This window comes from Monodon monoceros, unplaced genomic scaffold, assembly GCF_005190385.1.
Source record: "Monodon monoceros isolate NGI ecotype Baffin Bay Population unplaced genomic scaffold, NGI_Narwhal_1 Super_Scaffold_21, whole genome shotgun sequence".
NCBI classification, from domain to species: Eukaryota; Metazoa; Chordata; class Mammalia; order Artiodactyla; family Monodontidae; genus Monodon; species Monodon monoceros.
The window spans coordinates 10027866-10047559 of record NW_021703778.1 but is presented as its reverse complement, the minus strand read 5'-3'; the positions used below and the strand labels follow the sequence as shown (position 1 = coordinate 10047559).

The window sequence follows — 19694 nt, the reverse complement described above, 5'->3', positions numbered from 1 at the left end:
CGAAGCTCGGAATGGTGCGCCCCCGGGGACTGCGCGGCTCAGTAGGCAGGCATTAGGCTCCACTAAGGAGCTGAATTGAGCCCATCAGTGCATAGATGCCCTTCCCCCTCCGTCCCCTCCCCAGGCTCGCGAACCGCTCCCGATTCCGATTCTGGCCCAGTCGCCAGGGGTCCCGGGGTCACAGCGACCTCAGCACCCTCTTGGAGGAAGGCGGCGCGGGAATCGCGCCTCTTTCCCCGCAGCGGGAGCCAGACCTCAAACAATACACCAATCGAGGCAAATAGAAGACTGTCTCGACCACCCTTCCCGCCTCGCCAAGGTCTCTGGTCTACCCCTGCTGAGGCACGTGAGCACTCCGGACAGCGCACCCGGGCCCGCGGGGGCAGCCGGCACCATCACGCCTCACGCACGCCTGCCACCCACTCACTCTGACTCCAGCTCTGGCGCACTGTCTGCCTCGCACTCTCACGGTTCAGCTCCCTCCCTCTGCCGCTTTTTCTTCCGCCGTCCCCTTATCCTTCCCTATTGGGCTCCCTCTCCTTCAAAATCGCTCCGGCGCTCCGGGCTTTCCCATCTCCTGGCTGTGAGGACCCAGCAACTGCCTTCTCTGTTCAACCCCCAGAGCTTTCAGAGCGTTGCCACGTCTCTAAGCTCTAATCCCAGCACACACACACACGCGCGCACGCACCCGCAGACACGCACGTTTCCTGTCCCTGTGTGACACCCACCCTCTGCGGGGCGGCCGCGCCGGTCCCCGCGCGGTGTCCTCATCCCGCCACACACACACGCACACTCACACACACACACGCACGCGCGCGTGCAGGGCGGATTGGAGGGCAGCTCGCCGACAGTTCGCATTCGGAGGCGTCCTGCTCCAGCCTCGCAGAGCCGATGGCATCTCCCGGCTCCGGGTTTTGGTCCTTCGCATCTGAAGATGGTTCCGGGGATCCCGAGAACCCTGGCACAGGTAGGAGAACCGGGACCTGCAGGAGGCGAGCTTTGCGGGTGGACTGGGGTTTGCGGGGCTGGGGAAGATTGAAAGAGGTTTTTCCACTTGCAGTGGGAAACTTCGGACGCTTAGCCCTGCCCTCGGGGTGTGTCCCTGATGACCCAAGAGACCAAACCCCCCACAGGCTCTTATCCCCTGGGAAGATGCCCAGAGAATCTCTGGCCCTTTCCGCTGAAGCCTGGGAGAGCCCCCAAAACACGGCGGCGTCTCCTGGACACCGAACTCGCGGGCCTGGGGCACTGCCGCCATCGTCGTGTCTGGACGCTGGAGAGGGACAGAGTGGCGGTGGGGAAAAGAAAAACTGGAAAGGGGGGAGAATTCTCTGCCTGGAAGGAGAGCCTGTGAGGAAATGGACAGCCTCGGTGTCTAGGAGAACTCGCCCAAGCGAGGCAGGAAGGGGACTTTGCCCTAACCGAGTGGCACCTCCCGCGCGCCTCCCGCACCTGCCCGCTGTGCGGGGCCGCAGGCAGCCTTTCCCGGACCCCGTTGACGTTGACGTCGTTCACAAAGAACGAAATTTCACACGTCTTTCTGCTCTTTTCTTACGGCCTCGTCCTCCTCCTGCCTGTCTTTCCTTGCAGCGAGGGCCTGGTGTCAGGTGGCTCAGAGGTTCACGGGCGGCATCGGAAACAAGCTGTGCGGTGAGTGCCGGTGCCCGGGGGAGGGAGGCGGACGTGGCCAGGCGCCTCGGAGCCCGCGGGGGGCAAAGGCACCTTCTCATCTCCGCACCCCATCGAGGGTCGGAGATTCTTGATTTTTGGCCGGGGACGGGCGGGGTGCTGGGAGCCGGGCCGGCGGGCGGCTGACTGAGGTCCGCGCTCCGTGTGCTTGCCCAGCCCTGCTCTACGGGGACGCCGAGAAGCCGGCAGAGAGCGGCGGAATCCAGCCCCCGAGGGCCGCCTCCCGCAAGGCCACCTGCGCCTGCAACCAGAAGCCCTGCAGCTGCCCCAAAGCGGGGATCAACTACGCGTTTCTACACGCAACAGGTAAAGGCGCCTCGCGGGGCCCCCGGGAGCCTCAGCCCCTCGCCCTGACCCGCCCACCGCGGCCAGGAGGGACCCCGCGCCGGGAGCTTGAGCCGGGGCGTCGAGTGGAGGGCGGAAGCGGGCCTTAGGAGAACCTTAAGGCGACAGCGAGAAAGGCTGGGCCTGCCCCCCTCGGTCCGACCCCGACCCCGACCTCTTTTGGGCGCTGGGCGCTGGGCGTCGGGCGCTGGGCGCCCGCGTTCCAAGGGAGCTCCGGGGCCGCGGCGCTCTCGGCCGGGCGCCGCCCTCGGGTCTGCGGTGGCCGAGGCGCCCGCGCGCGCCCTGGCTCCAGGTCCGCTCCTCGGTGCCGCTGAGGCCTCGGGTGGGACGCAGTTTCCAGTTCAAAATTTCTGAGACTTTCTAGGTCTTTATATCGCAAGAGTAATTTGTAGCTGTATTTTCACAGGAGAACGATTCACATGAGACCTGCGCGCGGTTTTACTCCCTTGCGCTTACACACGCGGTCACCCAAACATGCGCGCGCGCGCACACACACACACACACACACACACACACACACACGCTGTCTTTGGAAACAGTGGGCTTTCTTAATAGGCCAGAGATCCTAACATTGCATGATCCACTTTGCCTGATATGCCCAAAGGCATTCCTCAAACATTCCTGACTTGAAGTGTTTCCGTGATCATTTAAGAAGATTTACTGAGAAATAACATTTAGCGGGAACGCTGGGGAAACGAATGGAGGCATAGTCTCTTAAAAAAAAAAAAGAAAGAAAGAAAAAGAAAAGAAATAAGAAAGGAAGTAAGCAAACAAGTTATGAACTGAAATGCAAGAAATAATTTGGGGTAGGGAGAGGAATCGGAATTTTTTTCATTCCTTCATCTTTGAAGAATCCCTCCTCTTTAAGAAAATGCTCTCGTTTCCAGAAGATTTTTTTAAAACGTAAAATCTCTCGGTTCAAAGAGAAATTGTCAGCTGACAAACTTGCCCTGGATAGTTTCATTGTAAAATTAAAATGTGGCATTTTGATTCCATTCTTTAGACCTGCTACCAGCGTGTGATGGAGAAAGACCCACTTTGGCATTTCTGCAAGATGTTATGGACATTTTGCTTCAGTATGTGGTGAAAAGTTTCGATAGATCAACCAAAGTGATTGACTTCCATTACCCCAATGAGCTTCTTCAAGAATATAACTGGGGATTGGCAGACCAACCACAAAATTTGGAGGAAATTTTGATGCATTGCCAGACAACTCTAAAATATGCAATTAAAACAGGTATTGTCCAATCAGAAATAATAAAGCTCTTTTTTCTTTTAAAGCTTTAATTTTTTCTATAAAAATGTTTCATTTTATGGAGTTAGTGATAATTTCAGATTTACAAAGTTATGTTTGTCATTTAAGAAAATAGTCATGATTAGAATGATTAACATCAATAGCACCCTTTGCTGTTACTGTTCGTGCTTGTGAAGTTGATAACGTCAGAAACGTTATCTACGTATAAATCATCAGATTTTACACTGCACTATTTGACCATGGAAATTAACCACTGATGTAGAAGCAACCATTTGTCAACAGAGGCCTGTAGAAATGACCGAAAATAGAGAAAGAGAGGGAATCTCGAAATGAAAGAGCAAAAGGCATGCTCCAAACAAAAGCCCAAATACCAGTGCAGTGCTGGTATTTCCTTGGCATAGAAAGCATCAGAAATTGAACAAACCATCCATGTAATGGTTGAAGCAGCAGGATAATATTTTGGCATTGTCTCAAATGACCAAGACTTCAGATGTGAACTCCAGGTTTCCTCTATTTTTAAATAAATGTACACAAAAGAAAACAGAATACAAACTAGCTTAACAATTCAGCCATGTTCTACAAGGATGTTCATGCTTCCTAACCATTCTGTATATATGACAAAGAAAAAAGGGATAGAGGAGAATCAGATATCCTTAAGGGCAAACATTTTTAGTCTATTTTGTATTTATTGCTTTTTTATAGTATTCTTCACACTCTATCCATTTTATAGCCCCAGGTGTAACATTTATGTGGGTGCCCTCTAAGCTTTTATTTTATCTACACAAAGTCAGCTCTTCATCTCCCCAGGTTTTGATTACCCCTTCGTTTGCTACTTTGCCTCTAATCATCCTGATACATGGTGGCACTACACTTCATTAAAGCAATAAAAATAAATGTGAATGAATTTGGGGGGAGGGGAGATCTTGTGGATCTAAATTGATTTTTAGCCTTAAAAAAGATTTGCTAACAAATAAATATGTAAAATATCACAAAATATTAATTTCCCTAGAAACTTAATCTTTTTCTTTGCAAGTTTTGAATTACATGAATTATCAGTATCATTCTAATCAACAACAGATTTTAAGAATGTTTGCCGTGTGACTTTTAGCCCTTTGTTTTGTTTTGTTTTGTTTTTGCACGTCCTTTTTACCAACAGAGAGGAAAGATATGCATAGAAGCCTTAGGAAATTGATTTCCTGTACTATTATTATCCACTTTTGTGAAAGTATAGGCTTAGAATTAGATACATAGGGAAAAGAATTTAACTCGGAGATTTCTATCAGACTCAATCTATGGAATATGAATTTTGACGACTTCTTAGATTTCATTCTCAATTATATTCACAGAGAGTCCACATGATGTGTGTACTAGGTACTAAAGATGGTTTTTCTTCCAGATTTTCATGTACCCGTAGGTGCAAACCTGAGCAATACTTTTAGTTCATTTGTATTTGATCTATTCCCCAACCTAATATTTAAATACATTAACAGTAAATTGCTACCTATTATTTTGATTGTTACCAAGCCAAAAAGAATCTATAAAAATGTTTCACGTCTTCATCCTTAAAAGCTGGTGGTGTCTGAAATGCAATTTAGAGAGTTAAGATAATGGAAGTTGTAGGTCAATGATAGTAATAGTTCTGTCAGTCAATGTTCCATTTAGTGTCGGGAAAAGATGGGCCAACTTAACACTTAGATTTTGCCATAATGCTTGTGAAACTGTTGGTCAGTGTAGCTCTAATGCATTTTATTTAAAGGTCAGAAAAAGTATGATTGAGCTGGATTTCTGACCAAGGCATATCAATATTAATTCAGTGTCAATATTATTCATAACATATGTAGTCTTCTGGTCCTTCCCCCCACCCCCAATAGCATTTCAAGTAATTAACAGCTGTCACCTTCCTTTTTGACTGGCAAGTTTATAGGTTTCATGCTGTAACTTGTATTTGACAACTAGTACTATTTAGGGTCTGTGAAGCAGTTACCATCACTGCTACCATTAGGTGTGCTAATGCCCCTCAGAAGATTCTTTTATAAAATGCATGTTATCACCTGCTTTCTACTGAGAGTCTTTAACCTAATTTCCACTTGGACTCCAGGCTTAGAGAGAAGTGAGGGGCAGGGGGGAAGTCTTCATGCATTGTTAAAATTACCTCTGTAAGGAATGTTGCAAAAGAAAACTGAGAAGTGCAGAGAATGATAAAATTCTGGAATAATTAGCATTTGCTAGGGTCATTGGGTTTGCTAATGGTGGGGTGGGGTGGTGGAGGGCTTAATCTTGTCTTCAATCTCTGAACTCAGCCATGAGACAAAGGCATTGAAGCATCAGTAAACCAGACCATCCTTGGGTGTGTGTCACGGGTCCAGAGAGAGCAGCCTGGACCGACTTGGGGCCCCTTCCCAACGGACACCAGGGTCAGAGCTGCCTGCGGCTGGCTGTTCACAGAGTCTGCGCATCCTTCCTGGCTCATTTGCTGATCTGTGGGGAGTGGTCTAGAGGCGGGTGCAGCTCTAATCTCTGGTTTCAAACTCGCTGTCTCTGGCGGCAGCGCGTGGCCACCCGACTCCTTGGCCGGGTGCTGGCTCACAACATGGGGCCGGCAGGGTGGGCAGCAGCAGTAGCGGCTAGGACAGCAGGCAGGCAGGTCTCAGGGAACCCTACCTGGATTCGGCAGCAGCCTATAGGTTCATGGGAAGCGAGCAAATATAATATTTCTGCAGAAATCAAGAGGACACGTTGTTGTGATTTGTCAAAGCATCTCCCTGCGTGTTTCCACATCGTTATCAGTGAATGCAGATTTTGAGGCAGGAGAGATTTAGGTGAAATAGACCAAGGTCAAAAATTTATGGAAGAAGGAAGCCAAGCAAATGAAGCATCAAAGTTCTTTCCACGGTTTCCGGAAGTCATCAGGGTGAATTGACCTTCTGATTACCGGGGGCACAACACGTATCTTGGGATCCCTCTCAATTTTATGCAGAGGTTTTCATGCCAACATTTCCATAGAGTTAGTGTGTGATCATAGATACCAGATTTGTCCAGAAAATGCATGTGAGTTGGGAGAGTTGATTAATGGATAGATTTGCTAATCCTTATGAATGTCCTCGCTTCAAAGAAATGGCTTAGGGAAAGAGGGATGAAGGGGCCTCAGGAGGGAGAAGAGGGCTGTGATTTCAGCTGTGAGCGCTAATGAAATGGGGAGCAATGAGGCGGAGAGGAGTAGCAGGAAGCCTGTTTCCCTGCCTGTGGATGCGCAGACTGACAGGGTCAGCATCAGAGCAAAAAGCTTGAAGGGCACCGTGCAGGGCCAAAGGGAGGTAAAACAATGCCGGAGAACGAGCGAGAGCTGCCCAAACCCCAATCTCTTTAAGATGTGCTCTTTCCCAGCTCCTATCTCTTCTCGGGGTCTCATGGTCTGGCCACATGCCCGCGGCTGATAAGAGAAACGCTCTGGTCCTGGTCCGGAGATCAGCTTTGTGTTGACTTTTGTCTCTGCTTTCCCCATTGCCTTCCTTTATCTTGTTTTGTCCATGCTGGCATGGGAGACTGTCACATCCCCAGGCTTCAGACAGGCGTCCAGTAAGTGGCAGATGCCTTTTCATCAGAGGCTATTTCCATAATCGTTAATCTTCCAAAATTTTTGCTGCTAAACAAATCACAGATTTATAGATAGGCTTGTGTGGGGCAAGACAAGGAAGTGGAATTCTAACGAGATCTTTACAATCACATTTTAAGTAATAGCCTCAGGAGTGTTTGCGTGTCAACCCCTTTAGAGAGTTTTAGAGGAATCCAGGAGTTAAGTAGATAAGCCTGGCTATTAGACTGATCACTCCATTGACTATACCTTCCTGTATCTTGTTGACAAGACAGTGATGTTGACTGTATTTAGCTTTATTTTGAATTGCAACTACGAAGGAGCTCTGTTGTTTATGATCGAATATTCAGACAGAAAAGAATTGACAATTAGGTCTGTTCATATCATCTTTAGACAGTCATCACCTTTTGAGTCCAGGGCAAACCACTCAATAGAGTGTCATATTTTCTCATTTTTGCCTTGTCTTTTCTGGTCATCAGCCATTTGTCACTGATATTACCATGGATGTTAGCATGCCTGGCGGATGTCATGGTACATGACTGATTCCCAGGACGGCTTCAACGGAAAAGGAGTTTTTAACAGCACAAGTGTAAACAAGAAGCCGCCTGTCTTTGAATAGCTTGGATTGCACCAGCATTTGAGTTTGCAAATACATTGAAAGAATGCTAGAAAATAAACTAGTGTCCACATTGCAAATCACGATTAGTATTTTTTTTATAGGGTATGTTTAAAGGAAGCTTTTTAGAGTATGTTTTAAGAAATATCAAAACCCAAAACAGTTTCTCTTGTTAAAGGAAATGCCCCTTTGGGATGTGTGTGTGTGTGTGTGTGTGTGTGTGTGAGTGAGAGAGAGAGATGGGTTTCTGAGTATGCATTTCCTATTACTGAAGGATCTTTCAAGGTTCTTTAGCAGAGAAATCATGTGTTTCGGAAGCATTTATTTTCATTGGATTCATCCTGATTCTGGTGTTCTGTCTAATTCAGGGCATCCCAGGTATTTCAATCAACTTTCTACAGGACTGGATATGGTTGGATTAGCAGCAGACTGGCTGACATCAACAGCAAACACTAACATGTAAGTAGCTAAACGTGTTTTTGTGTAATCCAGGATAATTATTAATGAGATTCCATAATCTTTATTCTACCTCTCATGTGAAAAATCGCTTTTTATTAAGTAGCCCCTAAAATAGTGAGACGAACTTCAGAGGAGTATAGATGTTTACTTTAGCTTAAAAGATAGTCCTGATATATCTTTCATGCAATCAAAGTTATACACCATGTTCTAAACACCAAAGGGACATTTTGGGGCATGTTGGATTTATAATTATGTATAATATGAGAGAGCAATGGGACCGGATGTTGTCTTTTAGATAGTGTTATAATGTTACTCTGCAATATATTTATTCACTGTGATAAATGACCCTTGCTCATTAAGCCAATGATTGAAGCTCTTGACTTTAGGAATATAGAAAACTGAGCAAAACATTTTTCTCTCTGCCCAGTGCTATAATGGTAAATTGTTCTGTAGATTGAAATTGTTCTGTAGATACCGTAATGATGAATTATTCCTTTGAGTTACGGACATAAAATGTGGCCGTTACTACGTTTCAGGTTCACCTATGAAATTGCTCCAGTATTTGTGCTTTTGGAATATGTCACGCTAAAGAAAATGAGAGAAATCATTGGCTGGCCTGGGGGCTCTGGCGATGGGATATTTTCTCCTGGTATATGATATTTTAACTTTTCTTTGTGTTTTTTTCTTCTGATATGTCATGCCTTATTATGAACCTAGAAATGATTAAATATCTAGTCTGTGTTTCTGCATTAGGTTAAATAGGCTATATACTGATCAAAGGAATGACTGTAATTAAGTGCATGTGACCATTGACCACACCTCCAAGCCAACTACACCATGCTTGAATATTAATTATTTGTGTTCGAAAAAAGCATAGTCAGCAATGGTATTAACCCAGTACTTCTACTGTGATCCTACACATAGGATATGGATCATGTGGAACAAAGGAGGAAAGACTCCTAATAAGGGAATTATAGAATAAGGAGAATTCCCTCTCCCAAGCATCAGTGAAAGGAGGAGTTTCTTAGAGCTAAGAGAGAGGGTGACGATTTCTTCAAGAGGTTTCTCATTCTTTTGCTTCTTTATGATGTCATTCAATCTTCCAGTCTTTCCCATCCTGCCTTTTATCACCAACCATTGCATTCTCAGCTCCGTTATTTACACCTCTTCCAGCCAAGAAAATCAACCTGAGACGGAAAGTCCTGTTTTTGGTTCCTGGGTCTGTGTGCGTGACCTTGGTTTGATGCGGAGATGAAATAAAAGTTAGGAAGGCAGTGGGAAGAGAGAGAGTCACTGACCCATGGAAAGGAAAGCTGGCGGGCAGACTGTCACCTCCTCAGCGGCAAGAGAGGGGTCTTCAGAACGGGTGTTACTGCCCCAGGGCTCACCCCACTGGGGAGGCCAGAGCCACACCAGCCACTGTGTCAGGCAGAGCAAAGGCCAAGTCGTGATCCCTCTTCAGCAGATCTACAAAGACAAGGGGATGATGAGGGAGAGAGAAAGTGAAGAGAAGACAGAAGGAAGAAATGACGATGAGTAACAGTGGCCTCAGGGCCAAGTCTTAAATGAAGCAGCTTTATCTACAAGCTCAGATCGGCTATTTTATTTTCTGGTTTTAAAGCTGTAGCATATGTTTTCAGGTGCTGAAGGAAGATGTGTTAGTTAAATGAAAGGGAAAATTTGCCTTTTTTAATTTAAAGTCATTGAACACCAGCCGTGATGAATTTGAAGCTAGCTTTATTTTGTAGGGAACTGAGTATTTAGTGTTCCTTTGGAAAACCATCCCCAATTGAGGGAAGTTTGTTATCATTAACTGGAACTGATACTCTTAAGGTGTTTTTTCGTGAGGAACTAGGTAGGGTACAGAGATCAACGTTGTTTCTACCTTTATTCTTCCCTCTCTTGTAAGATCTGTTGTGTGATTGAGCTGTCCTGAGGCAACCAGGAGCACCTTGGGCTCTCTTTTAATGGTTCCCAAGAGTGGGAAGAGAACGGCTGCTCCTGTGGCCCCGGAAAAGGTGGCTAAGGGGGGTTGGGCCAGGCCTAACTTACCTGGCTGGTCTTGGGACCCACCTGCCCCAGAAAATACACAGCCAGAGAAAGACTCCTCTTTGGCAGTTCTGCTAAGCCAGATATGGACTAAGGGCTGCCACCCTCATCAATGGTGGGGAATGATCAGGTAGAAGAGACTAGAACTTGATCCTGAGGCTCCTTCCTTAGATCCTGAAGACCCACATGCTCTGACCCCAAGGTGGAAGCCGTAGATGCTAGGCTACAGTGTAATGTAGACCTTGCAAAATCAGAAGGGGACAAAAGAAAAGGTCATCAGCAACCTGTTTCTGCCCTGCTTTCTAGAAGGCGTTACAGAGGAGAGATGGATCATAGCATCCTTACTTGTTAATGGATGCCTTTCTGGGTAGCATCCAGCCTTATTCCTGGGGAAAGGGTCTTATGATTTAAGGGGTGGACATAAGGGAAATCACATATCTATGTGCCTGAGACCTGAGAGTCCCATTGCCTGGGACTAGACATGAAGAGTTAGGTCTGTGCTTGAATATATAGCGCAGCCCAGTGTCCTTACACCTCCATCTGTAACAGCCAGAGGCGACATGCTTCATGGAAAGTCCTTTGAGACTTCTAGAAGAAGTCTGTTTACGGGATGTAACCCTCAGCCGGGACCCAGAGAGAACTAGAGAACGTCACCGCTCAGGGAAATCTTGCACAAACCTTTTCGTACCTAACAGGATTTTCAGAATGTTTCGGGTCTTGCTTTTGCACCCTTTCTCTGGGAGATTCCTGGGAAAGAAGAGCACGTAGGGCTCATGCATCTGTCCTCCTGCCTGTGTGACACAATGCAGTCTGCTCTGTCCAGAGACCCAGGAGCCTCTTCATCCCTCTCCGGACGGCTGAACCTTTATATGGAGAATGACTGAGCCATGAGACAAAGAGTGGGAAGCAGAGTGGGACTCCCTGGACAGTTGTCCTGGGAAGTGCACTCTCTCTGTGTCCATCTTCCCCTTTTTCTTCCTCTCTCCTTTCTCCCCAGCCTCTCTGAAAAGAACTAGGGCAGTGGTTCTCAACTGGGAGCTATTTTGTCCCCAGGGGATATTTGGCAGTGTCTCTGGAGAAATTTTTGATTGTCACAACTCATTTGGGGATGGGGGGCATGTAGTCCTACTGGTATCTGGTGGGTAGAGGCCAGGGATGCCCAGGGAAGCCCCACCATAAGGAATTATCCAGCCTGAAATACCCCTGAGTGCCAGGATGGAGAAACCATGAGCTAGAGTGAAACTTCCTTTAAAAGCTGATCCTTTGCCCACCAGCATCCTGCACGGTCAGGCCTGCTCAGAGCAGGCTTGACCTGGATTCTAGTTGTTCTGTGTCTCTGGGGTCCGGAAGAGGTAGGGACTGCCCTCATTCTGACTGACGACAAAGCCAGGCTCTGGGTGACTACTGCTGTTCTGCCAGGTTGCCTGCTTGCATCAGAGCCCAGGGCAGAGACAGGGCAGAGTCATGGCCCTGCGTGGGCCATCCAGCTTGGTACAGAGAACCCTCCTCCACAGCCACCAGAAGGGAAAGGAGCTCAGAGAACTCACGTGATGGCAGAGCCCAGGCGCCTCCCCCTGTGGGTTGGGGGGGCTCGCTGTGTCTTCACTCTGCATCGTGGTCTCACAGCTCCCACACCAGCATATCCATGTGCATTCGCAACGATCTGTCTTTTACCTGGTTAGCAAAAATCCTAAACTTGCCAACAATCCTGGGGAGAAGCTCACTTTCCTTTGCTTGTCAAATGAAACTCTACTTATAAGATACAGATCTTATGGTATGAAATCCTTGCCAACCTCAGGATGACACATGAAGAGTAATTCAGTATGGACTTCAAATTCCCTTTGTTGTGTATTTTCCTATAATGATGAAATTGTAAGCATTAAAGTTATATTTCAATGATGGCATTGAGAGGGAAGAACCATTTGGGGGGAATTAACAGATGAATATGATGAGATGGGCTTGGATGTTTATCCTCATCCTATAAGGACTGTTAACAGTCCACCTCATTAAGAGCAACTGATTTCTCAGTCCAAGTGCAAGGCATTGCATGAAATGAAAAGTAATGTCCTCTCCAAATGTCCTCTCCATGATATAAGTTCATCACAGGCCTAATGCAGAATGACCACACTGTCAAGCCGAGAAGGAAGGCAGCGCTTTTTAAGTTCTTAAAAACCTCTTCAAAGGGCTCCTAGTAAGAGCAGAGTCAACTGCAGTTCCCCCAGTGACAGAGTTGGGTGTGGAGCGCTGGCATCCATCCTAGAGTTGGGCTAAATGCTCCTTCTCTGGACCCTCTTAGCTAGTGCCTTTGAGTCTGTGGATTCAACTCAAAGGACAGCCAGTAAGAAGGTATTCTCCTGTGTCCAAGGAGGACTCTAGGTCAATGGAAATAAGGAATGTTGCTTGCGTGTGAAATGATGACGTTGACAATGACTAGAAGAGGTAACTTGTTGCTCTGCCCTTTAGGTGGCGCCATATCCAACATGTACGCTATGCTGATTGCGCGCTTTAAGATGTTCCCTGAGGTCAAGGAGAAAGGGATGGCTGCGGTCCCCAGGCTCATTGCCTTCACATCTGAGCATGTAGGTGTCAACGTTCTTTCCAAGTTTAAGGTTATATTCCTTAAAGCCCCGGTTAAAGGGATGGTATTTGGAAATACTTTACCCCATGGTTTCTCTTTCCAGAAGATACTTCTTGGGAGAGAATGAGGGGAGAGATCGGCTGGGTGGTAAAATGGGGTGAGCTGCTTTGTCTTTGAAATTCAAGAAAATGCTCAAAGAGAAAGCAGAATGCTTTTACCCCTCATTCCTTTACTTACTTCTCTGTAATAATGTCACATGCTGGGGCAATGGGAGGAGGAGAGAGGGTAGAGTAACTGTGAACTCATTGCATCATCAATGCTGTGCCCATGTAACTCAAAACTCCCAAGCATCCTGTTGATACAGTCTTTCTGTTATAAAGTTCCGATCAGGTATTGTACCCTCTTGGTTCCCTGAGACACTTTTGCGGCTGACTTAACCAGAGGTTTCATCACTGTAGAGAAATGGTCTAGTGACTGTCGTATCTCATCTCTGGGCCGGATCTGTGTCAGCCAAGCACAGGCTCCTGTCTACTGCCAGGCTGCTGTCCGGGCAGGATGCTGAGAGTTTGGTGCTCCAGGGAATGGTGCTTCACATTCCTTCCATGGCCTTTAAAGAGTTAATGCCGTCGTTCCTACTACCACTTAGGCACTGGAAAAATGGCCCATCCTGTGCACATAAATGAAGCCAAACAGCTTTAGCCTGCCAAGCCACCATCTTTCTCGCATGTGCCAGGGCAATGCAGCACACAAGTTCAAAGCCACAGAGCAGCTGTTTGAGCAAGGCCTTGGTGCCAAACTGTCCTGCCACATGTGACCTGCGGGGAACCAGAGTCTGTTCTTGACAGGTGTTCGTAAGCATCACCTGCTGTGGAATTCCTAAGATTGTTCCTTCAGGACATCTGCTTCAAGGTAGCCTGGAGTCTAGGAAACAATTGCCTCAGAGATTGAAAAGCCTCTGAGGGCCGGGGAGCTGGGAGACGGGGAAGGACTCAGATCTACCGCAGAACTTTTCTTTTTCCTATTTTAAGTGGTGTGTGTGTGTGTGTGTTCATAACAAGGAAACAAAAGGCAAGTACCGATGGGAAGCCAGTGAATACAATTCACAACCACTCCACTAGCCGTGGAATTAAAGGAAACGAATGATTTATCCTTAGCGTCTTTAGCATCTTGCTTTCAGTCACGTTATAGCATTTTAATTTAATGCCCTTCCTCGATTTATAGGCATCAAATTTAGCAGCCTCTGATGTTTTACTTTCCTATTGCTGCTGGAACAAATTACTACAAACTTCACGGCTTAAAACAACATGAATTCATTATCCTGCCGTTCCGGAGGTCAGAAATCTGCAGTGGGTCAGGCAGGGCTGTGTTCCTTCTGGATATCGTAGGAGAGCATCCATTTCCTTGCCTTTCCAGTTTCTAGAGGCTGCTTGCCTGCCTTGGGTCAGGGCCACTTCTTCCATCTTCAAAACCAGCAGCAGCAGGTCTTCCAGTCCCCTCGCCCCCGTCTCTGACCTCTGCTTTCATCTCCTTCCCTGGCCCCGATTCTCCTGTCTCCCTCTTTCTCTTGTGATTACACCCTGGTAACACAGGATAATCTTTCATCTCAAGGTCCTTCATCACACCTTCAAAGTCCCCTTTGCCATGTAAGGTAACAGAGTCACAGGTTTAAGGGATTAGGATGTCAACATCTTTGGGGGGCACATCATTCATGCTACCAAGCCTAGGTCCCCACCATGAGATAACTCTCATTTCTCAGCTTCTCCATGGGTAGAAAAGTATAAGGTAATTCGCCTTCCAATTACGATTTCCCTAAAGTGGATTTGGATCCCTAAATAGTTACATGTACTGTATTCTCAGACTAAAAAGCCCAGGTGATCTTATACTGGCATCTTCTTCCTTTGGTTTCCGTGCTGTTTCCACATCCTGAAATGAGGTTGACCTACCAGCAAGTTCCTTGTGCTCTCTGATTTCTGCACGAGTTTCTTGGGCTCAAGTTGGATGTAAGTTCACTCACCGTTGCTCAGAAAGTCCAGGTCATGTGATCTGAGGATAATTTTGCTATGCCTTTGTTCCTTGATATTGTCAACTTCGATCTCTTTCTCCATTTTCCAAGAAAAGAAAGGTGATTCAGAAAGAAATGACTACGGCAACCATTCGATCCTCCCGCCTCCTTCTGGTATTTCTATCTGTGCCCATAATTAGGGAAGAACATTTGAAAATTATGAACCTAAAGTACCAGTCGTTTCTGACTCAAAGATTATTTTGACAGATGAACTATGCTTCCAATGTACAAAACCTTATATCTGATTGCTATGGACCATTTCCAACTTCTAATAGACAAAAGTTCATCTGATTCAACCTTGTGGGCCCGGCAGAACAGAGATTGTTCTCAGCATTTTTTTTTAAATGAAGAGGCTGCAGTTAGCTAGGTAGGTAGAGCCAGGATTAAGCAGATTTCCTGACTCCCAGACCAGTGAGGGCCCTGCCCCAGCTACCAGTGCAGAAACCAGATTAAAAGATACAGCGACAGAGTTTTATAAACCGCAGATCATCAACTGCTTTAACATTTTATACCTTCCCAAGTCAGATTTCCACCAAGAGCTTTTTCCTTTACGTGAAGGTGATGCTAAACTGTTCCTTCTCCATGCCCCCGCCACACACACACAAAAATCCTCCTTGATACCCATAGGTTGGGCTGGGAAGGGCTTTTAGAACTTGATTTAAAGAACTCCCATGTCTCCTGGAGCACTTGATCCAAACCATTCTGGACAGATGAGCCCTTAAAAGCGAGTCCTGCCTTGAAGCTCCAAGTTAAGAGGTAGCACAAGCCCCGTGTCTAGTTGCTGCTGGGCTCCAGACCTCAGGGCCATTCGACCCTATTCATCCTTTAGTACAGCTCCTTCTACCTTCAGGCCAGGCCAGATCTTTCCTTAGTCTTTTCGGATTTCACAGTCACTGTTCCCATTAGCCCCAGAAATAGATCTTCCCAGGCTAAAGAAAGAAAATTGCCAAGTCAGTTCTCAAATGCCTTTTCTCCAGGCCTGTTTCCATCTCTGCATGGAGGTTTCCTTCCTGAATCCCTTGACCTGCAGGGAGAAGGGTGATGGGGGAGCTGCTGTGTGGATCCTGTGGGGAAAGTGGAGGCCAATGGCCAAGGCAGGAGCTACTTCAGTTACGGTCTCTCTTTATGCTCTCGGAGAGTTTCCAAGGCCCAAGACTTTTGGAGAATCAAATGAGAGCCTTAAAAAACACTTCCCTCAGTGCCTGGGACATAGGGAGCTCTACATAAATATTAGGTAACTTGAAAACAACAACACCACCTTGTTTTATGGATGAAGAAGCCAATCCTCAGAGGTAAAAGATGTCTTGCCCAAGGTTTCGTGTCCAGTCAATGGCAGCATCAGCTCTAGAGCCTCAGTTTTCCAACAATCCCAACACTGCTCTTTCAGCTCCTAGGCTGGCTGACCTGATCGCCACTCTAGCTGGCTGTTCTCCATTCACTTGAAGCATCTTTTCTCAAATCCTGTTTTCTTCATGTTGGTTATTCTAATGCTAATACAATTTCCTGATCTATTGAACCAGGTCCAGTTACTGTCCTTTCTCCTATTCTCAGCACAGAGTTTATAACTGGATGTGGTTAGCACCATAGAGATGAAAATGGGGTTGAGAAACTGTCATCCTTCAGCACCCAGCCAGAAACTTCACATGTTCAGAAAGCAAAGGGTCATCTTTTGTTTTCTAGATGACACTTCACTCTGTCTCTGCCACATCGCACAAAGCTACCCATCACTTTTCCAGCCACCAAAACAGACTAGAACTTTCCCTAGCTGATAAGCAGGGCAAGCTGGGTTTGTTTTTTCGAATCAAACCGTTTTCTTGAAATTTGCATAGGACTAAATCAAACAAATAGTATTGCGATGAAGAACAGAAGAACATAAATCACTGAGTTGAAACAAGAGATAGCGTTTATGAGTTAGGAGCTCCAAGATGATTTTCCTCCAAAATGTAGAATCACAAAATTGGAAGGGATCTTAAAGATTATATGGTTCAGTACTGATCCTTTGCTGGAATCTCATCAAACTCAGCGATAGAAGAGCTTGGCAAAAATTAATCTGATGACTTTTAGGTCCTGTCTTGAAAGGAGGTTTAGAGGAAAGCTAAGATCCCAGCTCAGTAATTCACATCTCTCTCTCTCTCTAAATCTTCTGAAAGCCCCAACTGTGAGCTTAATTCCAAATTCCTCTTATTTCCTCATGTGACACAAGCTCTTCCAGAAATAACTTCAATGAAACAGCATAATCGCATCTAGGAAAAATGTTCCTTATAATCACAGCAGACACTGGGATCTTTCAGGCAAGTCACCATAACTAACTCATTCCACTCTTAACACGCCAGGCTCAGCTCGGGTCCACGGCTCCTGGAACCCGTCACCAGTGTTCTTCTGAGGCCCCTCGTGACCTCAGCCCACTTCCATGGGGAGGTGATTCTCATAATTTGCCTTAGAAAGATGTTTTCATATAACCACACTTTCTGAGAGGGTTTCAATTTCCAAAAAATAGACGTCCTTTCTGTTAAAAACAAAAGCAAAAATCAAATGGTGACCCAGGCAGCTCGGAAAAAGCTCCCATGTCATGCTTCTCATTAGACAGAAACACTGACCGAACTTCCAGTAAGTGAACTAGTGAACCGGATTCACTTCACCCCCGGCACCCCGTCCTCCGCCTCTGCGTTCCTCCCTCCTTTTCCTTGTAGGGTCCTCATCACCCCTGTGTCATCTTCTCTTCTACCCAATCCCATCAAAACCTACTCTTAGGAAAGAACCTGAGAGCCATGTATATGATTGTAAAAGCTAAGTGTTGCCTCTCCTGGGGGTATTTTCACTGCAATAGGAGACAAAGGAATGAGGAGACATTCTCAAAGAGCAGGCATTGTACTGTCAGAGAAGAGACAAATAAGAAGAGGACAGTCACCCATCGAAGTGCCCCTGAGGTCACATTCCTCATCGGGTGGGTGACTCTCCCTTGCTCCAAGTGCCGGGTCGGGAGTCACTGGCTAGACCTATTTTTCTTCAGGTTAGCGGACAGAGCCCATAAGCTTTGGAATGGACTAGAAATGATGATAGGCCCTGCTCTGCCACTTTCCAGGACGTGACTTTGGATTACCTACTTCATTTCCTCTTCATCTGTCCAACAGGGATTATAATACCCAGCTCATGTAGTTGTTGGGAGGATGAAGTGAGGTAATACAGTACCTGGCCTTTGGTAAACACTCCACAAATGGCAGCTAACACTGCCCTTGTAACCAGCCACCCACTGGTGTCCCGATGGGTAGAGAGCTGAACGTCTCCAGGAGGCAGGATGAAGGTGTATTTGGGGCCAGTTATTTTCTTAAGATGGATAATGGCCCCTCTCCCAAAATACAAAGCAACGCCCAAGGAGTCACAGCCGTGGGAGGGTTTGGATTCTCTATTGTTACTGTATGAATTTGAGATTTTTTTTACATGCTCCAATATGGTGTATGTTTATTTTAAGACATAAAGTGAATTAACATGTAATTTAATTTTGTTTAATTCATTAACAAAATTCTGCTCAAGGTACCCAGAGAGACCTGAGGATGGCATCACATTAGGTGTGAGGCTGGAGGAGTGGAAGGGCCACAACTCTGTGAGCATCTGTTGATGCTGGGCAACCTGTAGGTCCTTCCCATGCAGTAGCTACACTTCTCACACCAACAGGAGAGGGATTCATCCTTGCAGCTGAGCAAACAGTGGTTCACAATGAGAGAATAACTTGACTAACTAGAGCCAGGTCATTTTATCTCAAATGACCTCTTGCTTTTTTTAAAAAAATTTTTTTATTGAAGTATAGTTGATTTACAATGTTGTGTTAATTTCTGCTCTACAGCAAAGCGATTCCGTTATATATATAATCTTCTTCATATTCTTTTCCATTATGGTTTATCACAGGATATTGAATAGAGTTCCCTGTGCTTTACAGTAGGACCTTGTTGTTTATCCATTCTCTATGTAATAGTTTGCATCTGCTAATTCCTAAGTCCCAATCCATCCCTCCCCACCTTCCCCTCCTTGGTAACCACAAATCTGTTCTCTGTCTGTGAGTCTGTTTCTGTGTCATAGATAAGTTCATTTGTGTCATAGTTTAGATTCCACATATAGGTGATACCATACGGTATCTGTCTTTCTCCGTCTGACTTACTTCACTTAGTGTGATCATCTCTAGGTCCATCCATGTTGCTGCAGGTGGCATTATTTCTTTTTTTTTTTATGGCTAATGTTCCATTGTTTTTATGTACCACATCTTCTTTATTCATTCATCTGTTGATGGACATTTAGGTTGTTTCCATGCCAAATGACCTCTTTCCACTACACATGTTCATTTCACTCTTCTCAGGATCCTAAAATCATAGAAATAATTGCTTTCATGTGACTGCATACATGCTTAGTGCTGGTGTTCATGTTTGTCACCACACATGCCCGTTGGGTCTACTTAATCCTGGGGCACACCATTCGTTTCTTTTAAAATATACTTAGGGCACAAACTCACACTGGGGTAACTTTAAACTATAGCTTTGAAGGAAAGTAATAAGGTAGCAGCTTCACAGAAATGCCTTGTGTGCAGATCCATATCACCTCTGACTCACATGGAGTCTCTAAGAACGTGGCGGGCAATCCCCTGCCCTCCAAATCATGATCATTAGAAATGAATGAGGCAGTCTCCCAGAGTACAAGCTTCTCTGTACATCAGATGCTTTCAAAAGCAGGGTGCCCTTTTAGACCATTTGATGAGCAGAAGCAAGAACAAGAGCTACCAGCTTCTCTGAGACAGTATAGGAGGCAAACTAGGGGGTGCCGGGAAGGGGTGTGGAGAAATAGGAGGACAGGGAAAGACTATTGGTCCCGTCATCGATGATGGGGGAGGCGGCTCCAGGGTATGGGGAGAGGTCAAAGGAGCAGATTCCAGCTCTTTCATAGGTTGGACTTCAAGATTTCCTTGCTGGGCATCCATGATGTGTAACGATGCGTAATCCATCCGCCTGTGTTCTGTGTTCCTACACACACGTGCCATTCACTCCACCCACAAAGGGAAAGGCT

At 46.2% G+C, this 19694-nt stretch overlaps 1 protein-coding gene across 1 annotated transcript in view; it reads left to right on the top strand.

The window, feature by feature from the left end:
* Window positions 1–871: 871 nt before the first annotated feature.
* The window catches only part of GAD2 (glutamate decarboxylase 2), a 69221-nt gene continuing 50398 nt past the window's right edge, over window positions 872–19694 (top strand). The window contains exons 1-7 of the mRNA XM_029238239.1: window positions 872–967; window positions 1591–1650; window positions 1846–1995; window positions 3038–3271; window positions 7866–7956; window positions 8493–8605; window positions 12469–12584. Of these exons, the coding sequence (XP_029094072.1) occupies window positions 892–967; window positions 1591–1650; window positions 1846–1995; window positions 3038–3271; window positions 7866–7956; window positions 8493–8605; window positions 12469–12584 (840 nt within the window). The 5' untranslated portion in view covers window positions 872–891. The remainder of the gene's footprint in view (window positions 968–1590; window positions 1651–1845; window positions 1996–3037; window positions 3272–7865; window positions 7957–8492; window positions 8606–12468; window positions 12585–19694) is intronic.